The 25,380-nt window shown below is 41.4% G+C and overlaps 1 protein-coding gene across 3 annotated transcripts in view; it reads left to right on the forward strand.

Annotated features, from left to right (window-relative positions):
• Positions 1-25,380, forward strand: part of SMARCAD1 (SNF2 related chromatin remodeling ATPase with DExD box 1) — a 683,175-nt gene that overhangs the window by 418,200 nt on the left and 239,595 nt on the right. For all 3 annotated transcript variants that reach the window (XM_085641145.1, XM_085641146.1, XM_085641147.1), the window contains 2 exons: positions 2,043-2,102; positions 3,250-3,325. In XM_085641145.1, the coding sequence (XP_085497271.1) occupies positions 2,043-2,102; positions 3,250-3,325 (136 nt within the window). The remainder of the gene's footprint in view (positions 1-2,042; positions 2,103-3,249; positions 3,326-25,380) is intronic.

Consider the following 25,380-nt stretch of genomic DNA (forward strand, 5'->3'; position numbering starts at 1 on the left):
GCCAAGCATTAATGTCTTTTAAAGTCTACAATGAAGGGAACAACAGTTTGTCCTTTAGGACTTTCTGGAGTGAAGCTACTTCCTAGATAGTCTTTGTGCTGGTACTGCTTTAGTATCAGCTCAAAAAGTAAAGAACCTGCTGTTAGAAATATTTATCAGAAGAACAGGTTACTTACTTTCAATAACTGTTTGTTTTGTCTCTTCTAACTGCAAATTTCTCACCGCCCATCCTCCTCCCTGTTCTGCTCAGTGGATGTCTTGTTTGAGTATAAGGACTCCATTTCGATTGAACACTCTCTCTCACCCAGGTTGTCAGATGCTCTGCATCTGAGGTGAGGAAGTTGCTTGTGAAACTGGTGTCAGCAAGCAAGTGATCTCTTTCTTCTCCAGTGTGGTTCCATGTCATCACTGCTGGAGGCAGGATTTAACTCCAACTGAGCCCATTGGCACTACTTCTGCAAGCTGTTGCATAAAAAATTTCAGGATTTAAGTTGCCACCTTGAGCTTTGAAAAGGTGAGGCATCTGCGATTAGATGGAGATAGTTTCCAAAGGCAGAATCCAATTCAGCTGCTCCTCATCAAATGTTTGGCACAGATGGTGCCTACACACGGGATAGCAAAGTGATACGTAAAGGAACTGATGTTGGGCTCTTTTCGGACTTCATCTGCGGGTAAAAATAGGCAGCAGGAAAGTTGGCATGATCATCTTTTGCCCTATATCAGTAAATACTGATCTCTGCACAACATAGTTTTTAAAGGTTTTGCATTAATTTAAGCCAGCATTTTATTCAATCAATAACTTCTGTTATTAACAGTTTACTCGTGGTCTAGCTGCACCTCTTGAGCATGTGTTCAGATATGGCCGGGTACCTTTTTATCCTTTGGTTGTCATTTAATGAGTTGAACCTGGAGAATAGTTCAGGGAACTCCGTTGCGCCACTTATGGGACTAATAACTTCAGGCCGGTTGCTGCAGTATATTCTGTTTCAATGCAAGTTAAAGCCAAGTTGATTATAAACTATATGAGACTTTGTTATTTGAAACCAGTTTGTAGACTAAAGGCCTTCAAAGACCCCTTTCCGGAAGATTTGATTAGAATTGGAACACTCATATTTTAGAGAGCCGTCAAATGTTCTTAAGGTTTTCTTTGAGCATTGCTGTCTTACTTTATGTAAGTGTTATTGTGGTAGCGCCGTCAGTGCACAACAATATGGGATCACAACTCCTTTACAGCTAGATCTGTACTATATGGTGAACTTGAACAGGCATGTGAATCTATGGTGGTTTTGTGTACATATCAATGATTATCATACTTGGTGGTTTTATAGCATTAATGTTTTCTACAGTGATATGTAAAGCTACTACAGAGTGCTCCAACAAATGCACTAGACCATTCTAACCAATGATAGATAAACCCCACACCATCTTGCCCTATAATTGTTCTTCTCAGCCTTGCCAACTGCTGAGTAATAATTGTATGGTGGCATTTTCGAGTGTAGTATACACATCATTTGAAAATTTAATTTCTTATAACATCGAAAGTTTATTAAATTGTTAAATCTATAGCCTAGGAACCTCTCATAATACACAAGTTTTTGCATATGACCAAGTGGAACATTTACACTGCAGACGTTTTCTTGGAGGTCAACATATTTTTTTTATCTGGTATTAAGGTCCTGTGGTGGACATATTTGCCTTATTCTGAAAAGAACGAGTGGTAGAATGTATGGAGTTTGCAGACTATGCTGCCTTGCTTGAGTCCCTGTCTGATGCAATTATAGTGAGACTGATTCCTCCATTTAGACTGACTGCAGTGTTTAGATATGAAGCCCTAGTGGTATATGTATGATCAAGTATTCTCTTTATTTAGCCAACTGTATCAGAATCACTTTAGGTGGAGTCTACAAACTGGACCATTATGGTACCTAAAGCTTTTTTATCTTTTGCCTCACACTTTAACCAAACATGTAATCTATTGCATGTTCTGCAATTCTCGCTTACAGTTGATTTATTTTGTTTATAGCTTTTTTCTTCTCTTATAGATAACTGGATAAGAGAGTTTAATCAATGGTGTCCTGAGCTTAAAGTTATCCTTTATTACGGTAAGCATGCAGTATTTTAGTGGCTTTATCTGTTGGTTTGTTCATCACAAAACACTCCAAGTTAGGAAAAGTATGTGCGCATAGGAAATATGGTAGCTGGTTTACATAAACAGATTAACCAGAAAGAGTATCAGTGAAACTGAGGGCTCACTCAGTTTGCTGCGTTTCTAATTGGTTTATCAGGTGAGCCTTTAGGGTCTTTTTGAGGTTTTTGGGAAGCTTCTAGTTCTTGGTACTAGTATGAGAGTGGTACACAGTAGAGGGAATGGTTACACTAGCATGTCTCTTCTAGATCTTGATCAACATGGGAAGAATAAAGGTGACAAGTGACAGGATGCTGAGTTGATGATCAGAGGAGCACTTGGAGCATCAGGGGATGAGGCGGGAGACTGAAATTTAAACAAGACACTTAAATGTAGAACTGCAGTGATTCTGTTACAGTGCAAGTTGGGGGTGGTATTGAGCAGGGAATGAGGTAATGTTGAAATTAATGACCTGTGTCTGGTTTGGATGGGAGTGATGTTCAGGGTCTTGACTGAGTTAAATGGTAGGTTAACACGTCCTCCTAGTTTTGAGGCAATAGAAGCAAGCATTTGCAGTGTAGGCGATGAGTGCTGACTGTGGAATACATCTATCAAAGTGGTTTAAGAGATTACTGGCAGAAGGTGCCTTATGTCTGTTTGACATGAGATGTATGTGGGGTCAGTACATGAGGGAAAGGACATAGCCTCTTTTCAGAATTAGACATAAGATAGATGGTATGATGTAATCTGATATTGTGGTGTGAAAGTAGGTGAGTGCAGAATAGAAAGATGTTGATGATTTGGGTATTGTCTGAAAATAAGTGGTATGGGAACCCAAATTGCAAAATTGTTGAAGCCAGAAAAAAGTGATGTAGGCTGAAAAGAGAGTGGCACAAATGTGTTTCGCTACGTAAGCGTGGATGATTATAATTATTGCAATCCACCTGTTAAGTAAATTTAACTTGAATTGAGAGATCTGCTGAAAAACATTAAAGATTAAGACACACTAATCTTCATAATAAACCCTTAGTGGAAAGGCACCATGGTTAAGAAATATTGCCTCCTGTAGATGCTCTTAATGTTCAATAGCGCCTGACACTAACTCACTTAGTTTTTTTTTTTAGGCTCCCAGGAAGATCGGAAGTATCTTAGATATGATATACTTAGCAACAAATTGGAGTTCAATATTGTTGTGACAACGTAAGTACTGCAATTGTTAAAAAAATTATTAATGAAATGATTCAATCAACATAATGGTAATTGTGTGACTTGTAATGTGGTTCACAATATATTACTGATAATGTTTTGTAAAGAAAACAATTGTATTGTGTAAATGAGAATTCCTGTAATGAAAAAAGTAAACTTCCCTTCCAGTACCCTTTTAGCACCCTCCTTTGACGAAAGACAAGCCTTGAAAATTACTGCAAAATATAGCTGATCACTTTGTTGTGGTTTGATATCAGGGACGTCAGTAAACATTATGGCAGAGTTTCCGTTTAAAATAAATATATATTTCATACCTTTTACTTAATGTGGGTTTCATCTGATAGAGACTGCTAGCTGTAGATGCCTTACCTTAGAATATTCCCAAGGCGTCTGACTGGATCTGGAAAATCTTGAGGACTACCTCTGTGCACCGGTAGGTGGCAATCCATTAGCTCCATTTCTACATCGTCCATGGCACATGTGACAATACAGGCACCACCCCATCGCGCATACATCAGTTATTTTGTTTCTGGGCCATCAGAGCATATCCAGAGCGAGCTAACTCAGTCAATTTTTTGAACTATTTTGTTCAACATTTTGTTAACCCTTTTTGAGGTTTTTTGCTCCCAGTGTGCATAGGGATGTCTGCCTAAAAACCTGTGGAGTTTAAACCCTGTGGTTCATGTCAGACAGATTTCGGTGATCGACCCCCACCTGGTTTGCTTCTGGTGCTTCAAACCGGGTCTCATCTTCAAGGCCTTTCCCAACTGCTGTGCCATGAATCCAAAACCGGTTCTGGAGCATTCACTGAAGCTTCTAGTCACACAACATCCGTCAACTCCACAGTGCTTCAGGTTCCAGTCGCATAGAAGGTCCTGGATCCTTTACCAGCGCTAGTCGTCACCCAATTAAGAGTTTTATGAGTCCATGCACCTTGTATTGGATGGGCTGATCCCTCTGGAGCTCCTCTGGACCCCACAGGTTTGGCAGGTGCCCCCACTGGATTCCAGACATCCTGTCTACCCTCGAGCCCTTTGGATCTGGATCGGCCCGGTCATCAGATCCCGACACTCCCTGGATTCTGGCACCGCCACCGACACAGTGATGCCAACCTCTTTGTTCCACCCAACTCTTATGCTGAGCCAGACCGGCGGCACTTGACGATAACTTCGGCTGGAACTCGACCTTCAGAGTCATTGCCAGAGTGTATGTTTTTTAATAAGCCCTGTTGGGAGTGTGATTAGGGTGGAAGGAGTGGGTGGGATCTGAGGATCCGAATTGCTACTCCAACCCAATGGAAGAGCCCGAAGAGAACTGGTATGAGGAACTGGTGTATGCTAGTGGTTTGGACACATCCCCAGGCACCATCTTAGTCTCTCCTCCTAGAGTGGCTACGGATGAAGGGACTTTATTTGCCATGGTGGGGAGGGTTGTATGACCACTTGTGCCGCTGCCACGTAGCCTGAACCACAAATGCGTCTTAACCACGCATTCCTTTACCGCGCAATTTCATTGTTAAGGCATGAATGCTAAGGGGTATGCATGGTTAAGTTTGCACTACCCGACCCCCCTGCCCTAAGCCCTCAAATTCTAACCCCCTACCTTGCCCCTGCCGCCTAAAACCAGTCTGACTTTAAAGTTACCCCTTTTCATGAGCCCTAAAACTTGCCCCCAGAGATGTCCATACAACTACAACAACCCCTTCCACTGCCCTGAGGCCTAAAACCCTGCCTCAATTTAAAAAAAGGACCCTGATACCCTGCCATGAGCCCTAAAACCACCTCACTTCTAAAACCTCCCCTCTAAACTCAGCCCCAGCCATTAAAACTACCCCGACACACTCTGCCCACATTGTTCTGGCCGTTCCCCTTGGGGAAGAGGGCAGTTGAGGTCCTGGACCTTACACTACTCTTGGTGGCAGTAAAGAGTAACCTCTTGACACAGGTGCTTCAGCCAGGAGCTGCCCCCACCGACCCTCTTCTCCCTTTTAACGAAGCCCTCACTAATGCCCTCCTCGGGACATGGACCAAGTTCTGAACTGGGGCTACTGTCCACAGGACAATTGCCCGCTTCCACCGCCCACTCCTGGGAACCCAGCTTTCCTTACGCAGCACCCCAACCTGGAGAGCCTGGTTGTCCAAGCCTCCACATCCAAATTCAACCCTAATGCCTTCCCTACCACACCACCGGATAAGGAATCCAAGAGGCTGGACACCTTTGGCAGGAGGATGTACTATTCCGCCAGCCTTTACTGCGGTCCGTGAACACGGTGTGCATTGTGGGGCCGATATTCCCTCACAGTTTGGGATTTGGTTGTGCAAGTGCTACCCGTGGTCTTGGAGGAGGCTCGGGCCTTCTTCCCCAGGCTAGTGCCAATTGCAAGGATACAGCCAAGTTCACCATACGGTGCGAACTGGATACGACCCACTCGCTAGGCACATTGATTGTGTTGTCAGTGGTACTCAGACACCACACCTGGCTGAGATCTACTGGCCTTCAGGGGATGCCCAGGCATCCCTTATGGATATTGAGGGGCACCCGTCTCGGACGACAAGACAGATTCAGCACTTGAGCACTTTAAGGACAGCAGGGCAAGTGCCTGGTCGTCGGTACTCTCCATGGCCCCACACCAGCCCCATTTTATCTTTAACCCCTTCTGTGGCTATTGTAGGGGCTAACAACAGCCTCCAGCCCAGCCATCATCGCCAACAGGTTTCCCAGTCCTTTCGTGGCCACGGACACAGCTCCCAAAAGCTCATGGAACCCAAGGCCAGAGGTCTGTCCAGTCTGCCTCCACCCCCAGCCGCTGCACCCTACAAAGCCCTTTAGTTTACCCTCTCACCATCATGGGCAACCGGTCGACAGCCGAAACAGACACGACCTGGCCTGCTTGCAGTCCATAGCATCGAACAAATGGGTGTGCTAAGTTGGGTTAGACCCCTCCATTCACCGAAGCTCCGCTGTCCATCCCACCATCTTCAGACCGGCTGACGGAGGACCACCTGTTCCTGCTCCTTCAGGAAGCGCATGTTCTTTTGGCCAAAGGAGACATCAAAAGGGTACTGTTATCACAAGTAGTTTGTGGTTGCTATTCCCACTACTTACTGGTTCCCAAAAAGGACTGAGGCCTCTGCCTGGTTCTAGACATGCACTTCTTAACTGAAGAAGGAGAAATTCAAGATTCTCCCATTAGCTCAGATCGTCTCTCTCCTGGAGACTGGATGGTAGCCTATTTTCAAATACCTGTCCTGCCTGCTCACCGGGGTTACCTGCAGTTCACCATTGGCCATGAGCATTTTCAGTTTGCTGGGCTCCCTTTCGGCCTTACCAGAGCCCCTTGTGTGTTCACAAAGGTGATGTCGGTAGTCAGGGGTGCCAGTCTTCACCTACCTCGACAACTGGCTGTTGAAGGTGGGTTCACCCTAGGAGGTCTTCTCCCACCTTAAGGCTTCAGCAGACCACCTGCATTCTCTCGTGTTCATTATCATTGCGCCGAAGTGACACATCTGACTCCCTCTCAGACGCTCCCTTTCATTGGAGCTATTCTGGACACAGTGCAGTTTCGGGCTTATCCTCCCAAGGGACAAGTCCAAGACATTTAGGCTATATTACCAATGTTTCAGCCTCTAACCTAGATTTTGGTGAGACTGACACTGAGGCTATTGGACCTCATGGCCTCCTACATCCTGTTAATGATTGATTTCCCATAGGCATATGAGGGCTCTGCATTGGGACCCGCAGTTCCAGTGGGCACAGCATCAGGGAAATTTCTCTGACATGGTTCAGATCTCGTAAGGAAATAACAAAGACCTTCAGTGGGGGCTAACAAACCATGATTGGGTCTTTGGCAAACCCCTCTCCCTCCCCCAACCAGAGCTGACTGTAGTGACAGATGCGTCACTCCTGGGCTTGGGTGGCCATCTGGAAGAAGTGGAGATGAGAGGACTCCATAGGAATCTTGGCTCCACATCATTCTATTGGACCTTCTGGCAATTCCTTTGGCATTGGATGCCTTTCGTCCTTCAATCAGGGAAGGGTGTGGGATGTGCATTTGAAAGCATGAAAGAGAGAGAGGTGGAATGTACTTCTCTGTCTCAATGTGTAGTGCTATATGCAGTGGTGCTCAAATGTGCATTATGTTGTACATTGAGAGATGAGGTGTCTAGTGTTATAGGCAGTGGTGCACAAATGTGCATTGTATTGTACATCAGGAAGTATGATGAAGTTCCTTCAATTGGCTTTGACATGCCCTCATGCCATCTTAAATTCTGTCTAGCTTGAGCTTTGGTTACAAAGGGAGGCCCCAGATTACACAAGTTGTTTAGGCTATTCACGTACAAGGCTATTTCTGTACTTTTGGACACTTTCGTAAGCTTCACTGAGATAATGTGTGGGATGCATGCTTGATACCTTTCAGAGCAGGGATTGTTGTTGCTAGAGAAATGTGTGGAATGTACAGCTCTGTCTCTGAGTCAAAATACAGTGGCCTGGCCAGCTTCTGTCTTGGCCCTGACACAGACCAGTACGGTCAGCTTGGTGTTTGTAACAGAAGAATGGGGGCAAGGTTCCTAGAACCTTCTGCTCAGGTTGAGTAAAACGTATTAAAGGCAGGAAATCTTGATGCCCAGACAGGAGCTTCCTGTGGAGCAGACGTGTTGCCACAGGGAACTTGTTTTTAGGGTCACAATGGAGGCTTCTGCCTGGCTGTCAAGGGCTCCTCCAGCTGAATAGGCAAGAATGCAGAGAAAGAGTGATCTGTGATGTATTTTCTTTTTTATTATTGGCATTGTGATGTGAGTGTGTCTGTGTGCACATTCAAGTCACCAGTGGTTATAATCATCTGATGTATTTAGTGTATATCTTTTTGATTTCTAGCAGTCGACATCCAGTATTATTTGCTTGTATTTTCTTCCATGTATTTTATTCCTTGCATTTAACAGTGGCATTTGCCTTCTTATAAGTGTTATTACTGCTTGTGTGTGTGTGTGTGTGTGTGTATATATGTATATATATATATATATGTATATGTATATGTATATATATATATATATATATATATATATATATATATATATATAAAAATAGAAAGATTGTGGGTTACAGGTCGTTTGCCCGGCGCTTAAAACAGTCTCAGACACTGGTCCCCACCAGTGTAGTACAGTATATTGAACACAGATTCTTCTGAGATCAATGTAAATCTAACATTCAAAAACAGATGATAGGTCTTCTTATTCATTCGTTTTTATTCTTGTTCCGTCAGAAGTCAAAGTTCACAAAAATAACACACAAAGTGCCAACACGTGTTTCGCGCCAACTGCGCTTCTTCAGGGCTGTCACATAAACAGAAAATAGTATACTTTAGAACTCATAAGGACATACTTTTCATTTACAAACTGCACACATTTTGAAAAAAATCAATATTCAAATAAAGAGGAACTCCATCATTGTATTATTCATATATACATACTTATTTGTATACAAATTACACATACATTGTACAGATCAATATATTCAAATTAAATTGAAGAGGAACTCCATCATTATACATTTTAACAGTACCCCGTAACTCAATACAGAAAGGAGTTGGAAAGAGGAGTGAAAAGAGAAAGAAAGAGAAAAGTGATAATTGAGTAATTCAGTAATTCGGGGGATTCATGGAGGACTGGCCTAAGCTCAAAATTTTGTAAATGTAAGTATTTAATAGCTATGTGATCTAATAATCGGTTTAATGTACGAAGAAATTGTACCTTTTGATTCCTTATGTAATCTCTGTTAGAGTGGCTCCAATGTTGTTCCAAATTATATCAGGCTTCCTATTTTAAAACCAGTTCCTAAGGGATAAATCTATTATTAAATATAATGTTCAATGACTTGTCTGATTAGACCCACATTTATTTATACCAAACTAAACTAAAATAAAATAATCTCACCTTATTTATGTTCAAATTCCACTAATCAATATTAGTCAATTGGAATCCGGTCAAATTGAAGATTTATATATTTAGCGCTCCATGATAAGATCTAAAAAACAATCATTTAGAGCAAACTTTTAGATCACCCTGGACTTGCAGATATAATTCCTGTGTTACAAAAGTAATACCAAATGGTAACATAATATTTTTGAGAGAAATAAAATAAAACAATACCTAGCATCTAAAATTGGGATTCGAACTCCTAACGCTGTAAACACATGAGTATACATCTTCTGGCCAGGTGAGCTATCATGTTATTTGTAAGCAAGATGTGTAATTTAGAAAGATAGGTTATTAAATAATGAAGATAATACTGAAAGTAGATCACCACAGGTCAAATACCTTTCTATTTACTATCAGATAAGTTCTGAGAGTAGCAAGCAAAAGTACAGCTTCATCTAAGCAAGCAATATTTAAAACCCCACAGTTAGACTCAAATGCGGGTACGCATGGATTCCTTCTTACCGCTCAGTCGATTAGCATCCAGAACTCGATCCGTCTGTTCAGCAAGTGAACCAAACGGTGTTACCCTACTTCTATTTATACTCCTCCTCTAATTGGTAGATAGGAAAAAACGGCGGGAAAATATTTAAAGTGCCACCTCACTTCAATACATTATCAGGATTGCCGGTAAACACGTAAAATAATTTTAATTGTAAAACTTTTATCAGTCGAACCCATATATGCCTTGTTATTATCAATACAAAATAAATGGTAACATAATATTTTTGAGAAAAATAAAATAAAACAATACCTGGCATCTAAAATTGGGATTCGAACTCCAAACGCTGTAAACACATGAGTAAACATCTTCTAACCAGGTGAGCTATCTTGTTATTTGTAAGCAAGATGTGTATTTAGAAGGATAAATTATTTAAATTTATTACCAATATTTGTTACTCGATGATTAGAGTAAGAAATGCACATGGTGGCTACCCAATCTGTATAATTTTTAAATGTAAAGAATAAGGATATCTATTTCAAATTTGTACCATTATATCAACACTCGATCCATCTATATGTTTATTTGTAAATAAAAATTATATCAAAAGTCTGTTTTTTTGACTCTTCGAGGTGGACTCAAACCCCCGTATTGCTAGATGCGATAGTATGGGGTTTTAGTTAAGTGAGCTATCTCATAGGTTGACTTCATACTAAATTGATAACATATTAAACGTTAGATCATATAACACAATTCTTGGAAAGAAGTAAAGAAGTAAAAGAAGTAAAAGACCGGGTTATAATTCCAATATAATAAAGTTTTGAGATCCCCATCAAAGAGGAATACCTCAATATTGTTCGTTCATCTAACACATTAATTATTGATGCACAAGAGGTACGGGATCAATAAACAGTTTATAAATCAAAATCAAAAAAGATATATGTGAAAAAGATTTAATCACGGGACATTTAAAGTCCATATTATATCAGAAGGGTATAAATCTCTCTATCAATGTTAAGACCAAACTTAACCGCTTGTAGTTTATTAATCCAAAACGTTTCCCTGGATCTCAGTTTCGCTTCTAAATCACCTCCTCTCCGATCAATAGTGACTTGCTCAATTCCCATTAACTCAATATTGTTCAGTTCATTTCGTCTATGCTTTTCTTTAAAATGAACTGCCATCGGATATTTTGGGTCACAATTTTTAATTGCTCTCAAATGTTCCATCCATCTTGTTTTAAGCTTTCTCGTTGACGAACCTACATATATCTTTTTACATACACAAGTCATAACATATACGCAATAGCTTGTATTGCAATTAATAAAGGATTTGATTTTGTACGTTTTTTTGTTAGTAAAGTCATTGAAGGTTGTCTTTTTATTTATGACATGTTTACAACAGATACACTGACTGCATCTGTATGAACCTGGTGTTGGTTGACTAGTTCGTGACCATTGATCATGATCAGTGTTTTGTACAGGATATGATCTCGTATCACTTGGACTAAGAATGCTCCTATTAATAATGTGTGTATATATATATATATATATATATATATATATATATATATACTGAAAAAACCATAGGTTTCAGGGGCGTTCTAGTTAGCTGGACTTTTCACTCGTTCAAAACCATTGAAATTCCCCCATTATAGTTAGTTCAGCTAACTATAACTCGCGCGCCCGCAGTGCACTGCTGATGATGTCACATATTACATCACTGATGACATCACTGATGACATCTCAAATGACATCACTGATGACATCATCCTTGTGATAGAGTGGCAGACCTCCTCTCCCTGTAATATAACCTTTGAAACACACATTCAAAAATAGAAACTAAAATTTTCAAAATAATGGACATACCAATATCAGTTACAACAACCTATTCAGTAATTCTAAGATCCACATACACATCCACTCATTCACCAACAGTCCTATACAGTCACTCATACATGTACTCACTCATCATATGTACTCATACACCTATACATCCTGTTACACAACGCCACTCATCCATAGAGTTACTCACACACATAGTCACTCATGCTAATAAAGAATCAAATATCCATTTGCTTGTATATACAGTTATACACACACCACCACACTTACTTCTACAGAAACTTACACATACTTAGTCTTTTAAACAATCACTTATAGAAACACATACTTATTCATACAGAAACTCTTTCAATCTCTCACTCTCACATATACTCACTTATATACACCAATAGTCACATATACTAGTTTAAAACATGTGTAGTTACTCAGAAAGACACTATTGAGACCGTCATTCACTCACTAACACACCCATGCACACACTCATCCACCCATACAGTCCTGCACACATGCTGTCTTCAACACATACAAACAGTGAGTCACTCATTCATGCACCTATGCACTACGTAATACCCCCCACCGAACCATGCAGACACTCAGACACTCATACTGATACTCAAAAAACCAACTAATAACCTATATAGACACTCATGTAGCTACTCACCAACCCATGCAGCCACTTATACACAAAGTGAGAGACTGATAAAGATATTTACATATTTAAACATTACTCACTAAACCATGTATTCACTAAGATACACTTAATCAGTCAGTTATACAATCAATTTTTCAAAAACAAATCATCCATTTAGACACTTATATATCCATTTATTCTTCCATCGACCTTGAGATATACATATATAAAACATATGTAATTTTCAGAAAAACACACATTCACTGGATGATGTCATCAGTGATGTCATCAGTGATGTCATTTGAGATGTCATCAGTGATGTCATGAGTGATGTCACTGACCATGTCATGAGTGATGTAATATGTGACGTCATCAGCAGTGCATTGCGGGCGCACGAGTTATAGTTAGCTGAACTAACTATAACGGGGGAATTTCAATGGTTTGAACGAGTGAAAAGTCCAGCTAACTATAACGCCCCTGAAACCTATGGTTTTTTCAGTGAATATATATATACACACATACATACATGTGTATATATATATTCACAGAAAAAAACATAGGTTTCAGGGGTGTTATAGTTAGCTGCTCATTTCACTCGTACAAAACCATAGACATTCCTCCGTTATAGTTAGTTCTGCTAACTATAACTCACGCGCCCGCAATGCACTGCTGATGACGTCACATATTACATCGCTCATGACATGGTCAGTGACATCACTCATGACATCTGAAATGACATCATCCACTGAATGTGGTTTCGTTTGAAATTTAAATATGTATTATATATATAACAATCTGTATTGAAGATTGAGTGGATATATAACTATCTAGATGGAGGATTTAGTAGCTGTCTGACTGTCTTTTTAAGTGAATAATTAAAAGTGTCACTTAATACATGGATTAGTAACTAAACTATGTGAATGTGTGCAGCACTGTCTCTGTTGTTGTATAACATGCTGCCTCAGTTGGTCACTAACTACATGAGTGTGTATATTAGTTATTGATTAGTTGGGTGAGTATTTGTATGGGACACTGAGTTTGTGTGTGGTTGGATGGGGTGTGTGTAACTCTATGCATAGATGTGTGAATGGTTGATTGACTAGGTGTATGGGTTTAAGAGTGCATGTGGAAACAGTTGTTTGGGTGACTGAGTGTATTTATTTGTGTGTTGGTGAGCGAATATATGTTTTAGTTGTACATCTTCAACAAAGTAAAAAAATAAAAGGCATTGTATGTGAGAGTTGGTGTATATAAATAAGTTTGTGTAAGAGTCAGTGATTGTGAGAGTAAATATATGAATGAGTGTATTATTGTAATGGTGCTTTTTTAACATATTAAAGATGAGTTACTATGTGTTTGAATAAATGAGGTGTCGTTGGATAATTGTGTAAGTGAGTAAATGTAAGTGCGATACATTTTTTATATGAGTGAGTAGGATGACTGCATAACCGACTAAGATGACTGCTGATGTGTCAATGTCCATATATGTGTATAAGTGCATTTGATAGTGTTCTATTAATTAATGACTGCATGTATAGATGATTCTGTTGTTGAATGGGTAGTTGTGTGTGTAGACTTAGGAATCAGTGAGTGGGTATGTAGTAACTGGTATTGGTGTGTCAATGGTTTCAAATATGGTACTCTGTATTTTACAGTGAGTGATGAAAGGTTATACTAGTGTATGATGTGGTGTATCGGATTGTCAAGTGGATGATGTCATCAGTGATGTCATCAGTGATGTCATTTGAGATGTCATCAGTGATGTCACTGACCATGTCATGAATGATGCAATATGTGACATCATCAGCAGTGCATTGCGGGCGCGTTTGTTATAGTTAGCAGAACTAACTATAACGGAGGAATTTCTATGGTTTTGTACGAGTGAAATGGGCAGCTAACTACAACACCCCTGAAACCTATGGTTTTTTCTGTGAATTTCTAAGGTTTTTTAAATGCTAATTTCTAACTATAACGTCTCTGAAACTTATGTTTTTTTTCAGTGAATTTCAAAGGTTTTTTAAATGCTAACTTTCAAGTGTGATAGTAGTTATATCTATTTTTTTGTACTGATTTTCTACAGTTTTTTAACTGTTGATTTATAAATATTTTATTCATTAAATAACATATTTTTCTGAAAATTGAAAAAAACATTTTTTTATTAAAACTGAAATATTGATTAATTTTCTTGTTTTCATTTTTCATTTTAATATATTTATATCATTTTCTTTAAAAAAAAATCCAATTTTTTTCGCAGTCGCGCACTCAGTGTACACATCACGGTGGGTGCGTGCATTCTAGCCGCCATTTTAGAAAAGTCATTAAGGATCCGCGTATGGTGTGCGCCGGCTGCGTGTTTTTCAGTTACATCATATACATTTCATATCACGTGATATGCGCGATTATGCGACCAGTCTGCGACTCCTGCTTCCACGCATTCGCGACACATGCGCATTACGGTACGAGATGTTTGCGCGCTTGCGGGTCCCGCGTGACATCATATACGTGCTGGGGCGCGCTGGGTGCGCGACTCCCGCAAAAAAATATTATGTTCCAAAATGATATGTATGTGTCTTTAATATACATATTAAGGCAAGAGATTATGTAAGATATTCATCAAAATAATATATTTGTACTTCTAAGAAACTTATATTATTTTTAAATATATTTTCACGAAGTCGGGTGCTTGCGTCGTGAGTGCAGAAAACCAGGTCAGCAGAGCTGCTGTAGAGCCAGAAAACCAGGTCAGCAGAGCTGCTCTGGAGCCTAAAAACTAGGTCAGCAGAGCTGGTCTAGAGTCAGAGGACCAGGTCAGCAGAGCCAGAGAATCCAGGTCAGCAGAGCTGCTTTAGAGGGAGAGAACCAGGTCAGCAGAGCTGCTTTAAAGCTAGAGAACCAGGCCAGCAGAGCTGCTTTAGAGCCAGAGAACCAGGTTAGCAGAGCTGCTTTAGAGCCAGAGAACCAGGTCAGCAGAGCTACTCTAGAGCCAGAGAACCAAATCAGCAGAGCTACTCTAGAGCCAGAGAACCAAATCAGCAGAGCTGCTTTAGAGCCATAGAACCAGGTCAGCAGAGCTGCTTTAGAGCCAGAGAACCAGGCCAGCAGAGCTGCTCTAGAGCCAGAGAACCAGGTCAGCAGAGCTGCTGCAGAGCCAGAGAAACCGGGTCAGTAGAGCTGCTTTAGAGCCAGAGAACCATATCAGCAGAACTGCTTCAGAGCCATAGAACTGGGTCAACAGAGCTGCTTTAGAGCCAGAGAACCAGGTCTGCAGAGCTGTTGTAGAGCCAGAGAACTAGATCAGCAGAGCTGCTCTGTAGCATAAGAACTAGGTCAGCAGAGCTGCTCTAGAGCCAGAGAACCAGGTCAGCAGAGCTCTACTACTCTATCTCTACTACTCACTCTACTACTCACTCTACTACTCACTCTACTACTCACTCTCTACTACTCGCTCTCTACTACTCTCTACTACTCACTCTCTACTACTCTACTACTCTCTACTACTCACTCTCTACTCTCTACCTCTATCTCTACTACTCTCTACCTCTACCTATACACCTCTACCTATACACCTCTACCTCTCTGTACATGCACACATATGCACATATATATATGCATATGCATTTATATATATGTATGTGTATATATATATATATATATATATATACATATATAAATATAATCTGCATATCTATATAAATATACATTCATGCAAACATATACATATACATATATGCATACATATGCATGGTATGTACATGAAAGTTTGAAAAACTCTAATACAAGCAAAGCTAAAAAGCCACCTAATTACAAACAGAATTGCTTTATCTTAAACGAGAGCGAGACCTATTGCAATTATCAATGCTTGTTTATTTTGATTCCATCAAGAAGGCATTCAGATGTGTCACACATTTTCCATAAATTCTGAATGGTGGCACTCTAGTTGCTCATTAGATCACTGTAGTAAAGCTACTGCTCACCAGGGAAGTCTGCTGCTGGTATTGAAAGTGCATGTTTCAGCATGCATGTCAGAATTTTTTAATGAAATAGAAGAGGATTTGAGAAGTCACTCAAAATGTGCCCTAATTTTTCTTTTTTCCTCACTAATCATAATTTCTATGGCAAAATGAACCTCCTCATTGTGTTCCTTTTAAATTGAACTACTCACTCTCTACTACTCACTCGCTACTACTTTCTACTACTCACTTTCTACTACTCTCTACTACTCTACTACTCTCTACTACTCACTCTCTACTACTCACTACTACTCTCTACCACTCACTCTCTACTACTCTCTACCACTCACTCTCTACCACTCACTCTCTACTACTCTCTCTCTACTACTCACTCTCTACTACTCACTCTCTACTACTCTCTACTACTCACTCTCTACTACTCTCTACTACTCTCTCTCTACTACTCTCTCTACTACTCTCTCTACTACTCTCTCTACTACTCTCTCTACTACTCTCTCTACTACTCTCTCTACTACTCACTCTCTACTACTCTCTACTACTCACTCTCTACTACACACTCTCTACTACTTGCTCTCTACTACTCACTCTGCTACTCACTCTCTACTACTCCCTACTACTCACTCTCTACTGCTCACTCTACTACTCACTCTACTACTCTCTACTACTCACTCTACTACTCCACTACTCTCTACTAATCACTCTACTATTCACTCTGTACTACTCTACTACTCTCTCTCTACTACTCTATCTCTACTACTCTCTCTCTACTACTCTCTCTCTACTACTCTATACTACTCACTCTACTACTCTATACTACTCACTCTCTACTACTCTATACTACTCACTCTACTACTCTACTTCTCATTCTCTACTACTCATTCTCTACTACTCTCTACTACTCACTCTCTACTACTCTATACTACTCCCTCTACTACTCCCTCTACTACTCCCTCTACTACTCCCTCTACTACTCCCTCTACTACTCCCTCTACTACTCCCTCTACTACTCCCTCTACTACTCACTCTCTACTACTCACTCTCTACTACTCACTCTCTACTACTCTCTACTTCTCACTCTCTACTACTCTCTCCTACTCACTCTGCTACTCTCTCTACTACTCGCTCTACTCTCTATTACTCCTCCTCTACTCTCTATTACTCCTCCTCTACTCTCTACCTTTCCCTACCTCTCTCTCTACTACTCTCTACTTCTCTCTCTACTACTCTCTATCTCTCTCTCTACTACTATTTTCTACCTCTCTACCTCTACCTCTCTACCTCTCTCTACACGCACACATATGCACATATATGCATATGCATTTATATATTCAGTGAAAAAACCATAGGTTTCACACATGTTATAGTTAGCTGGACATTTCACTCGTAAAAAACAAATGAAATTCCCCCGTTATAGTTAGTGCAGGCAACTATAACTCACGTGACCGCAATCCTCTGCTGATGACATATGTGTCTTTATGAAAAAAAAATATTTGTAATATATGTATAGCTAAAATTTAATGGAAGAAGACATGGGCAAATAAGTGTCTAAATACAGTATTAGCATCAGCAGAGGATTGCGGTCACGTGAGTTATAGTTGCCTGCACTAACTATAACGGGGGAATTTCATTGGTTTTTTACGAGTGAAATGTCCAGCTAACTATAACATGTGTGAAACCTATGGTTTTTTCACTGAATTTGCAAGGTTTTTTAAATGCTAATTCCTAACTATAACGTGTGTGAAACCTATGGTTTTTTCAGTGAATTTGTACGGTTTTTTAAATGCTAAGTTACTTTACGCCATTCGTGGCGTGCGCGCCCACTTAACGCAGTTCGTTCCGTGCGCGCGCGGTACGCGCACAGTGAGCACGCGGTGCGATTCGCGCACCGCGCGCCCACTTTACGCAGTTAGTGCCGTGGATGGGCCATGTACGCACGATGCGCTTCGCGCACCGTGCGCACATGGAGGACATATTATGCGCTTTGCTGTGAAAGGTAAGCTTTTACATTTTCTACAAATATGATATGCCATGCACAAATGGTGCCCTTCGGGCATCATTTGCACACGGGGTGGCGCCCACTTAACGCAGTTCGTTCCGTGTGCGCGCGGTGTGCTTTGCGCACCGTGCGCGCACAGTGAGCACTTTACGCCCACTTTACGCAGTTAGTGCCGTGGATGGGCCATGTACGCACGATGCGCTTCGCGCACCGTGCGCACATGGAGGACATATTATGCGCTTCGCTGTGAAAGGTAAGCTTTTACATTTTCTACAACAAGGATATGCAATGCACAAATGGTGCCCTTCGGGCACCATTTGCACACGGGGTGGCGCACACTTAACGCAGTTCGTTCCGTGCACGCACGGTGCGCTTCGCACACCATGCGCACACATTGAGCACGCGCGCCCACTTTACGCAGTTAGTGCCGTGGATGGGCCATGTACGCACGATGCGCTTCACGCACCGTGCTCACATGGAGGACATATTATGCGCTTCGCTGTGAAAGGTAAGATTTTACATTGTCAACAACGGGCGGGCACCTTTTGCGCACGGGGTGGGGAAAGTGGGGATAATATATATATATATATATATTTTTTTTTTTACCGTACGCCTACGGTAAGCGTAATCGACGATTATTCGAAAAAAAAATAAATGGATTTTTGCCCATGGGAGAACTGTGGGGACCCATTAATCAAGGCTAGGTGGTAAGGAGCTGTCTAAACAGTCCCGTTACATGTTTTTTGCCTTTGTTTTTCCTCATCCCTTAAGAGTGCGAGAGAGAAAATGGCGGCCGCCGCTTCCTGGTTTCAAACGATTCTAATGTTTACTAAGATCTAACAGCCAATCAGAATCGCGCTCGTGCACGTCACCGTACGCGTACGGTAAGCTTACCGTAAGCGCACTGTAAGCTGGCTCAGATATATATATATTGATTTAAAGGCTATTTTCTCAGAATCTACTGAACAGATTTACACCTAACCTACAAAAGGCACTTCCTTGACCTGTAGACTACCTCTCTGCCAAATTTCAAGGAACTCTGTTCAGCCGTTCGGGCTGTAGCTGTGTCTAAAGGTCCTATGGAAAATGCATGGGAAAAACGCGTTTTGGGACCCCCTTTTTATCTCCACCCCGCTTGACGAATCCCCCCCGAGACTTTCAGGGTAGGAGCGGAGCGTAGCGCCCCATTAGTTTTGAAAATTTTGCGAGGATTCGTCGACCGGCGCCAAAGTTATTCAAAATAGGTTTTCCTATGGAAACAGGGTCCTAACTATAACTACCTACTGGCGACCGCCAGTAGGTAATATGTATGTGTGTGTATATATATATATACACATACATATATAAACATTTATATAATCTGCATATCTATATAAATGCAGGCATACATATACATATATGCATGTTATGTACATGAAAGTTTGAAAAACACTAATAAAAGCAAAGCTAAAAAGCCACCTAATTACAAACAGAATTGATTTAACTTAAACGAGGGCGAGACCTATTGCATTTTCAGTGCTTGTTTAATTTGGTTCCATCAAGAAGGCATTCAGATGTGACACATTTGCCATAAATTGTGAATGGTAGCACTCTAGTTCCTCATTAGATCACTGTAGTAAAGCTACTGCTCACCACGGAAGTCTGCTGCTGGTATTGAAAGTGCATGTTTTAGTCTGCATGTCAGATTTCTTTAATGAAATAGAAGAGGATTTGAGAAGTCACTCAAAATGTGCCCTAATTTTTCTTTCTGCAGCACTAATCATACATTCTATGGCAAAATGAACCCTTTCATTTTGTTCCTTTTTAAATTAAATGTTTTAAGAATTGCCACTTTATTCCAATCAAGATGGCTTCAGGTGTGCCATACGTTTATCATAAGTAGGAGTGGTAGTGCTCTAGTTGTTCTTTGGAACACTCTGGGAAGCTGCAGTAGAACACAAAGGAATCAACTGACAGTGTCTGCCCTTGTTGGATGTACATGTTTTACTGAGAATGTCAGACTTCATTCTCACATGACTGAGAAAGATAATGTGAATTTACAGAAAATATGCTCTCAGTTTAGCTTATAGATCCCCTTCCAAACCTCTGTGGGAAAAGCATGTGAAAATAGTTTTCTCTCAAACATGATTCATGATATCCCAGCAGAAGGCTTTTTCACATGGTAAAATCACTCTAGAACATACCACAATTCCTAAAATGAGTATGGTACCATCAACAAATGATTTATAATGTAACTAAAGTCTTAAAACCTTCTATTAACTGCAATGCTTTTTAATAAGGTGCTATCATGTATATTGGTCCCAAGATGGCTGCCAACACTTCTTGGATGAAGTACTGACAGCCAATCAGATCTCACAATGAGATGTGTGGTTAGGCTCCGCCCAGATATATATGTGATTTTACTTTTGATTTTCTCAGGAACTACTGAACGGATTTACACCATATACGCAAAAGGCGCACATGCCTGACCTGAGGACTACCTCTTTGCCAAATTTCAAGTAATTCTCTTCAGCCGTTCGGGCTGTACCTTCGACTAAAGGTCCTATGGGAAAATGCATGGGGAAAACGCGTTTTGGGACCCCCCTTTTTTCTCAGCCCCCACTTGACGAATCACCCCGAGACTTTCAGGGTAGGAGCTGAGCGGAGCGCCCCTTTAGTTTTGAAACTTTTCGCGAGGATTCGTCAACCGGCGCCAAAGTCATTCAAAATAGAATTTTGAGATTTCCTATGGAAACTCGGTCCTAACTATTTAGGACCGAGTTCTATTTTGAATAACTTTGGCGCCGGTTGACGAATCCTCGCGAAATTTTCAAAACTAATGGGGCGCTCCGCTCAGCTCCTACCCTGAAAGTCTCGGGGTGATTCGTCAAGCGGGGGATGAGAAAAAAGGGGGTCCCAAAACACGTTTTCCCCATGCATTTGCCCATAGGACCTTTAGTCGAAGGTACAGCCCAAACGGCTGAACAGAATTACTTGAAATTTGGCAGAGAGGTAGTCCTCCGGTCAGGGAAGTGCCTTTTGCATATATGGTGTCAATCTGTTCAGTAGTTCCTGAGAAAATTACAGTTAAAAGTACATAAATATCTATAAGCGCGCACCGTGCGCGCACCATGCCGTGCGCGAGCGTAATTCAGATTGGTGGTTACATGTCAGTCAACATTCGAATCGGTCGAAATCAGGAAGTGTCGGCCGCCATTTTGTGTGTTGTGTGTGTGACGGGGAAAAAGAAAGGTGGAGAATGTGAAAAGGGGGCAGGGTAGAGAGTTCCTGACCCCCTAGCCTTTTTCAGGGGGTCCCTGAAGGACCCCGAAGGGTGAAAAAAACATTTTATTTTGTTTTTTCAAAAATGCGCGGGGAAAAACCTTAAAAAAAAAAAAAAACATTTTAAACGAGCCATTCCATATTACAGGATACAGTCAATCTATAACTATATACATAGGTAGTTTATTGTAAAATAAATATATAAAAAATATAATACATACATAACTTAGCATTTAAAAAACAATACAAATTCACTTAAAAAACCATAGGTTTCACACACGTTATAGTTAGGAATTAGCATTTAAAAAACCTTGCAAATTCACTTAAAAAACCATAGGTTTCACACATGTTATAGTTAGGAATTAGCATTTAAAAAACCTTGCAAATTCACTTAAAAAACCATAGGTTTCACACATGTTATAGTTAGCTGGACATTTCACTGCCACTCTATCACAAGGATGATGTCATCAGTGATGTCATGAGTGATGCCACTGACCATGTCATGAGTGATGTAATATGTGACGTCATGAGCAGTGGATTGCGGGCGCGCGAGTTATAGTTATCTGAACTAACTATAACGGGGGAATTTCATTGGTTTTTGACGAGTGAAATGTCCAGCTAACTATAACATGTGTGAAACCTATGGTTTTTTAAGTGAATATATATATCCATATACATTTGAATGTTGTTCGTTTGACACCTGGGAAATTTTCTGTTAGAGAGTGTTGCACAAATAAAACGCCATGCTTTATTCTGAAAACTGTCTTTTGATGTGCCTCATTTTATGAGGGTGAAATCCTTTTCCGGGTGTTTTTATTGCTTCACTGTGTGTGTGCGCCTCCATGTGGGAGTGCAGTATTTTCTATTATTTGTGAAGGCGAAGCAATACACTGGATCTCCAAGGCATATCCCTAGTGGTTCAACAACTGGCGGGTTCTCTAAATGCCAGAGCAGACAAACTCAGCTTAAGATGCCTAGCAGATATTAAATAGCGTCTCCATCCATGGATGCACAAGGTCACTTCCAAGAGTGAGGGGAGGCTTGGTTGTATCTGTTTTCCTCTGCCATGAGCGAGCAATGTCAGCAGTTTTGTACGTTTGAGTCTCCAAGACTGTTCTCGCTTGGAGACACTTCATCTCGAGTGAAGCTCCTGCCTCCTGTATGCATTTCCACCAATACCACTGGTGCCCAAAGTTATCAAAAATATCCGGGATAACAGGCGCTAGTCATTCATGTGGCTCCTGATTGAGCATGGAGAGTCTGGTATCTCGAGCTGTTGAGCATGAGCACTGGTCCTCCTATCATGCTGCCTCTTTCAGAGGATCTTCTGTTTCGGGAGGAGAGCAGGGTTCTGCACCTAAACCCGAATACCCTTCTCCTTCATGCGTGGAGATTAAATGGCAATCGTTGACAGCTTTTTATATTCCGCCCAAAGTCTGCAATGTTATCTTAGCAACCAGGCGTCCCTCCACCTAGATGGTTTATACCTATCATTAGAGCAAGTTTGTGGCAAGGTGCACAGATAAACATGTTGACCCTTTATCTGTAACCTTTTTCCCCAGGTTCTTTTGTTTATTCCTACCTTAACCCAGCAGGGCTCTGCATTGAGCATCTTTGCCATCTCAGCATTTCTGCGGTTGCCAGATCAGCCATCCGTTTTCAAATCCCCTATTGTACATAGGTATATGAAAGCTCTCCAGCATATGCTTCCATCTGCACCTTTGATTATGCCACGGTGGGACCTCAATCGTTTTCTCAGCTTTTGAGTGTGCTCCATTCGAGCCACTACACAACTGCCCACTGAGGCTCTCACTATAAAAACCTTTCTAATGCCAATGACATCTGCCCAGACGATCAGTGAGATACTGGCACTGTTGGCACATCCTCCATAACTCAGCATCTACCCTGGCAATCTGGTCTTATTTGACTAGGACGTCCTTTTGACAGAAGGTGGTTACTCCCTTTCACGCAGGCCAGCCCATCACTCTGCCTACCTTGTAAGCTCTGCCCACCCCTCTAAAGAAGAGGATACTTTCCATTGGCTGGTCCCAAAAAGAGCACTGTCATTCTACCTTGACCGCACAAAAGCGATTGGTGTGGACAACCAATTCTTCGAGAAAAGATGGTGCAGAAATAGACCATCTCACGATAGATAGTACTCTGCATCAAGATCTCATTTTCATTAGCCAAAAACCTCCGGAAGGCTTGCAAACTCATTCTACCACAGCCAAGGCTGCGACCACTGTGTTAGCTTGCAGAGTTCCTGTCCTGGATATCTGTTAAGCAGCTATGTGGGCTTCCCTGCACACACACATCACTACTGCCTGAACAGTGAGGTCCAAAGTGTCAGCCATTTTGCCCGTTCTGTCCTACAGGAGTTTATAGTTTAATTTATATCACAGCCCCCACCTCCTGGGATATATTTCTTGGGTATCTTTCTAAGGTCAGTAATCTACGGCTAGAAGTCTCTATCAAATGAACCAGTTACTTGCCTTTGGTAGCACCTTACCTGGTAGAAACCAGATCTAGCCGCAGATTACTTACCAACCTATCCATCCTCCCCGCTATGTGAACAGATTTTGGAGTAAAGGATTGTCCCCCTTTTTCGAGGGCCCTAGCTTAACACACCAGTGGTCAGTGTTCCTTGTTTCTCTGGGCTTCTGCTGACACCAACGTGCTGAGATGGCGCCTATATAGGCACGGTGCACGTCCCTTCTAGAAGAGGCCAACGATGCCACCCACTGGTGTGCACGAGTAGTGCTCACCAAAAGTTTCAGATCCCCTCTGACGTGTGGTGAATATTCTAAAGTAAGTAGTCTGTAGTTAGTCTCTACCAGATAAGGCATTACCAAAGGTATGTAACTTGTTCTTCTAGTGGTGATTACATCGGCCAGGAGGGTTAACGTGTTACAAGATCTCTGTGCTCCCTCCATACACCATTTTTTCATACAAACTGGTTCTGAGAACACATGCCTCGTTCCTTCCAAAAGGGGTGACACCCTTCCACATCGTCCAGACCATCACACCCCTGATCTAATTTGATCTGCTTCATCCTTCTAAAAAGGAGGAGAGACTCCATCGCCTGGAAAGGAAACTGAGCAAATATGTACATTTTTTAAAATTAGACACCTTGTGAAATCCAGGGTGGGGCGACTTGTGCGGCTCACATTGGCTTTTCTTACTCAGAATCCCTTGCAAACCTCAACCTTTGACTAGAAATAAAACACAATTTTCTCACATTTCTGTGATGAAAAGTACTGGAATCTGTGGGGAGCTACAAACGTCCTAACATTCCCCCCAAGTCTCTCGATAAAAAATAGTACCTTACTTGTGTGAGTAGGCTCAATGTCCTTGACTGAAAACGGCCCAAAGCGCAACATGGACACATCACATTTTTCCACTGAAAATTGCCTCTTCTAAAACTTGACACCTCGGGGAATCCAGGGTGGGGTGACTTGCGTGGCTCATACCAGCTTTTCTTACCCAGAACCCTATGCAAACCTCAAACTTTGACTTTAAAAAGTTCTGGAATCTGTAGGGAGCCACAAACGTACTGCCAACTAGCATTCCCCCAAGTCTCTTGATGAAAACTATACCTCACTTGTGTGGTTAGACCTAGTTTCAGTGACGGTAAATGGCCCAAAACGCAACATGGACACATCACATTTTTCCACTGAAAACTGTCCCCATTTCGCAATGTCTTTAGTTGAGGATTTTGAGTTCTAGTTCAGCTGGCACTTAGGGAAACCTAGCAAAACTACATTTTTGAAACCGGGGTAATCGCCTCTAGCTGCCCCCGTGGGCGGGAGCAGAAAGACAGTTGAGTCAATTTTTTGGGCCATTCACCTGATGTCTAGTAGGCTTTCTGCAGATTAGGTAATCACTCCCATCTCCCCCAAATACTTTCTGCTGTGCCCTTTAGGGGTAGGGAC

This window comes from Triturus cristatus, chromosome 2_2 (assembly GCF_964204655.1).
Source record: "Triturus cristatus chromosome 2_2, aTriCri1.1, whole genome shotgun sequence".
In the NCBI taxonomy this organism is placed as follows: domain Eukaryota; kingdom Metazoa; phylum Chordata; class Amphibia; order Caudata; family Salamandridae; genus Triturus; species Triturus cristatus.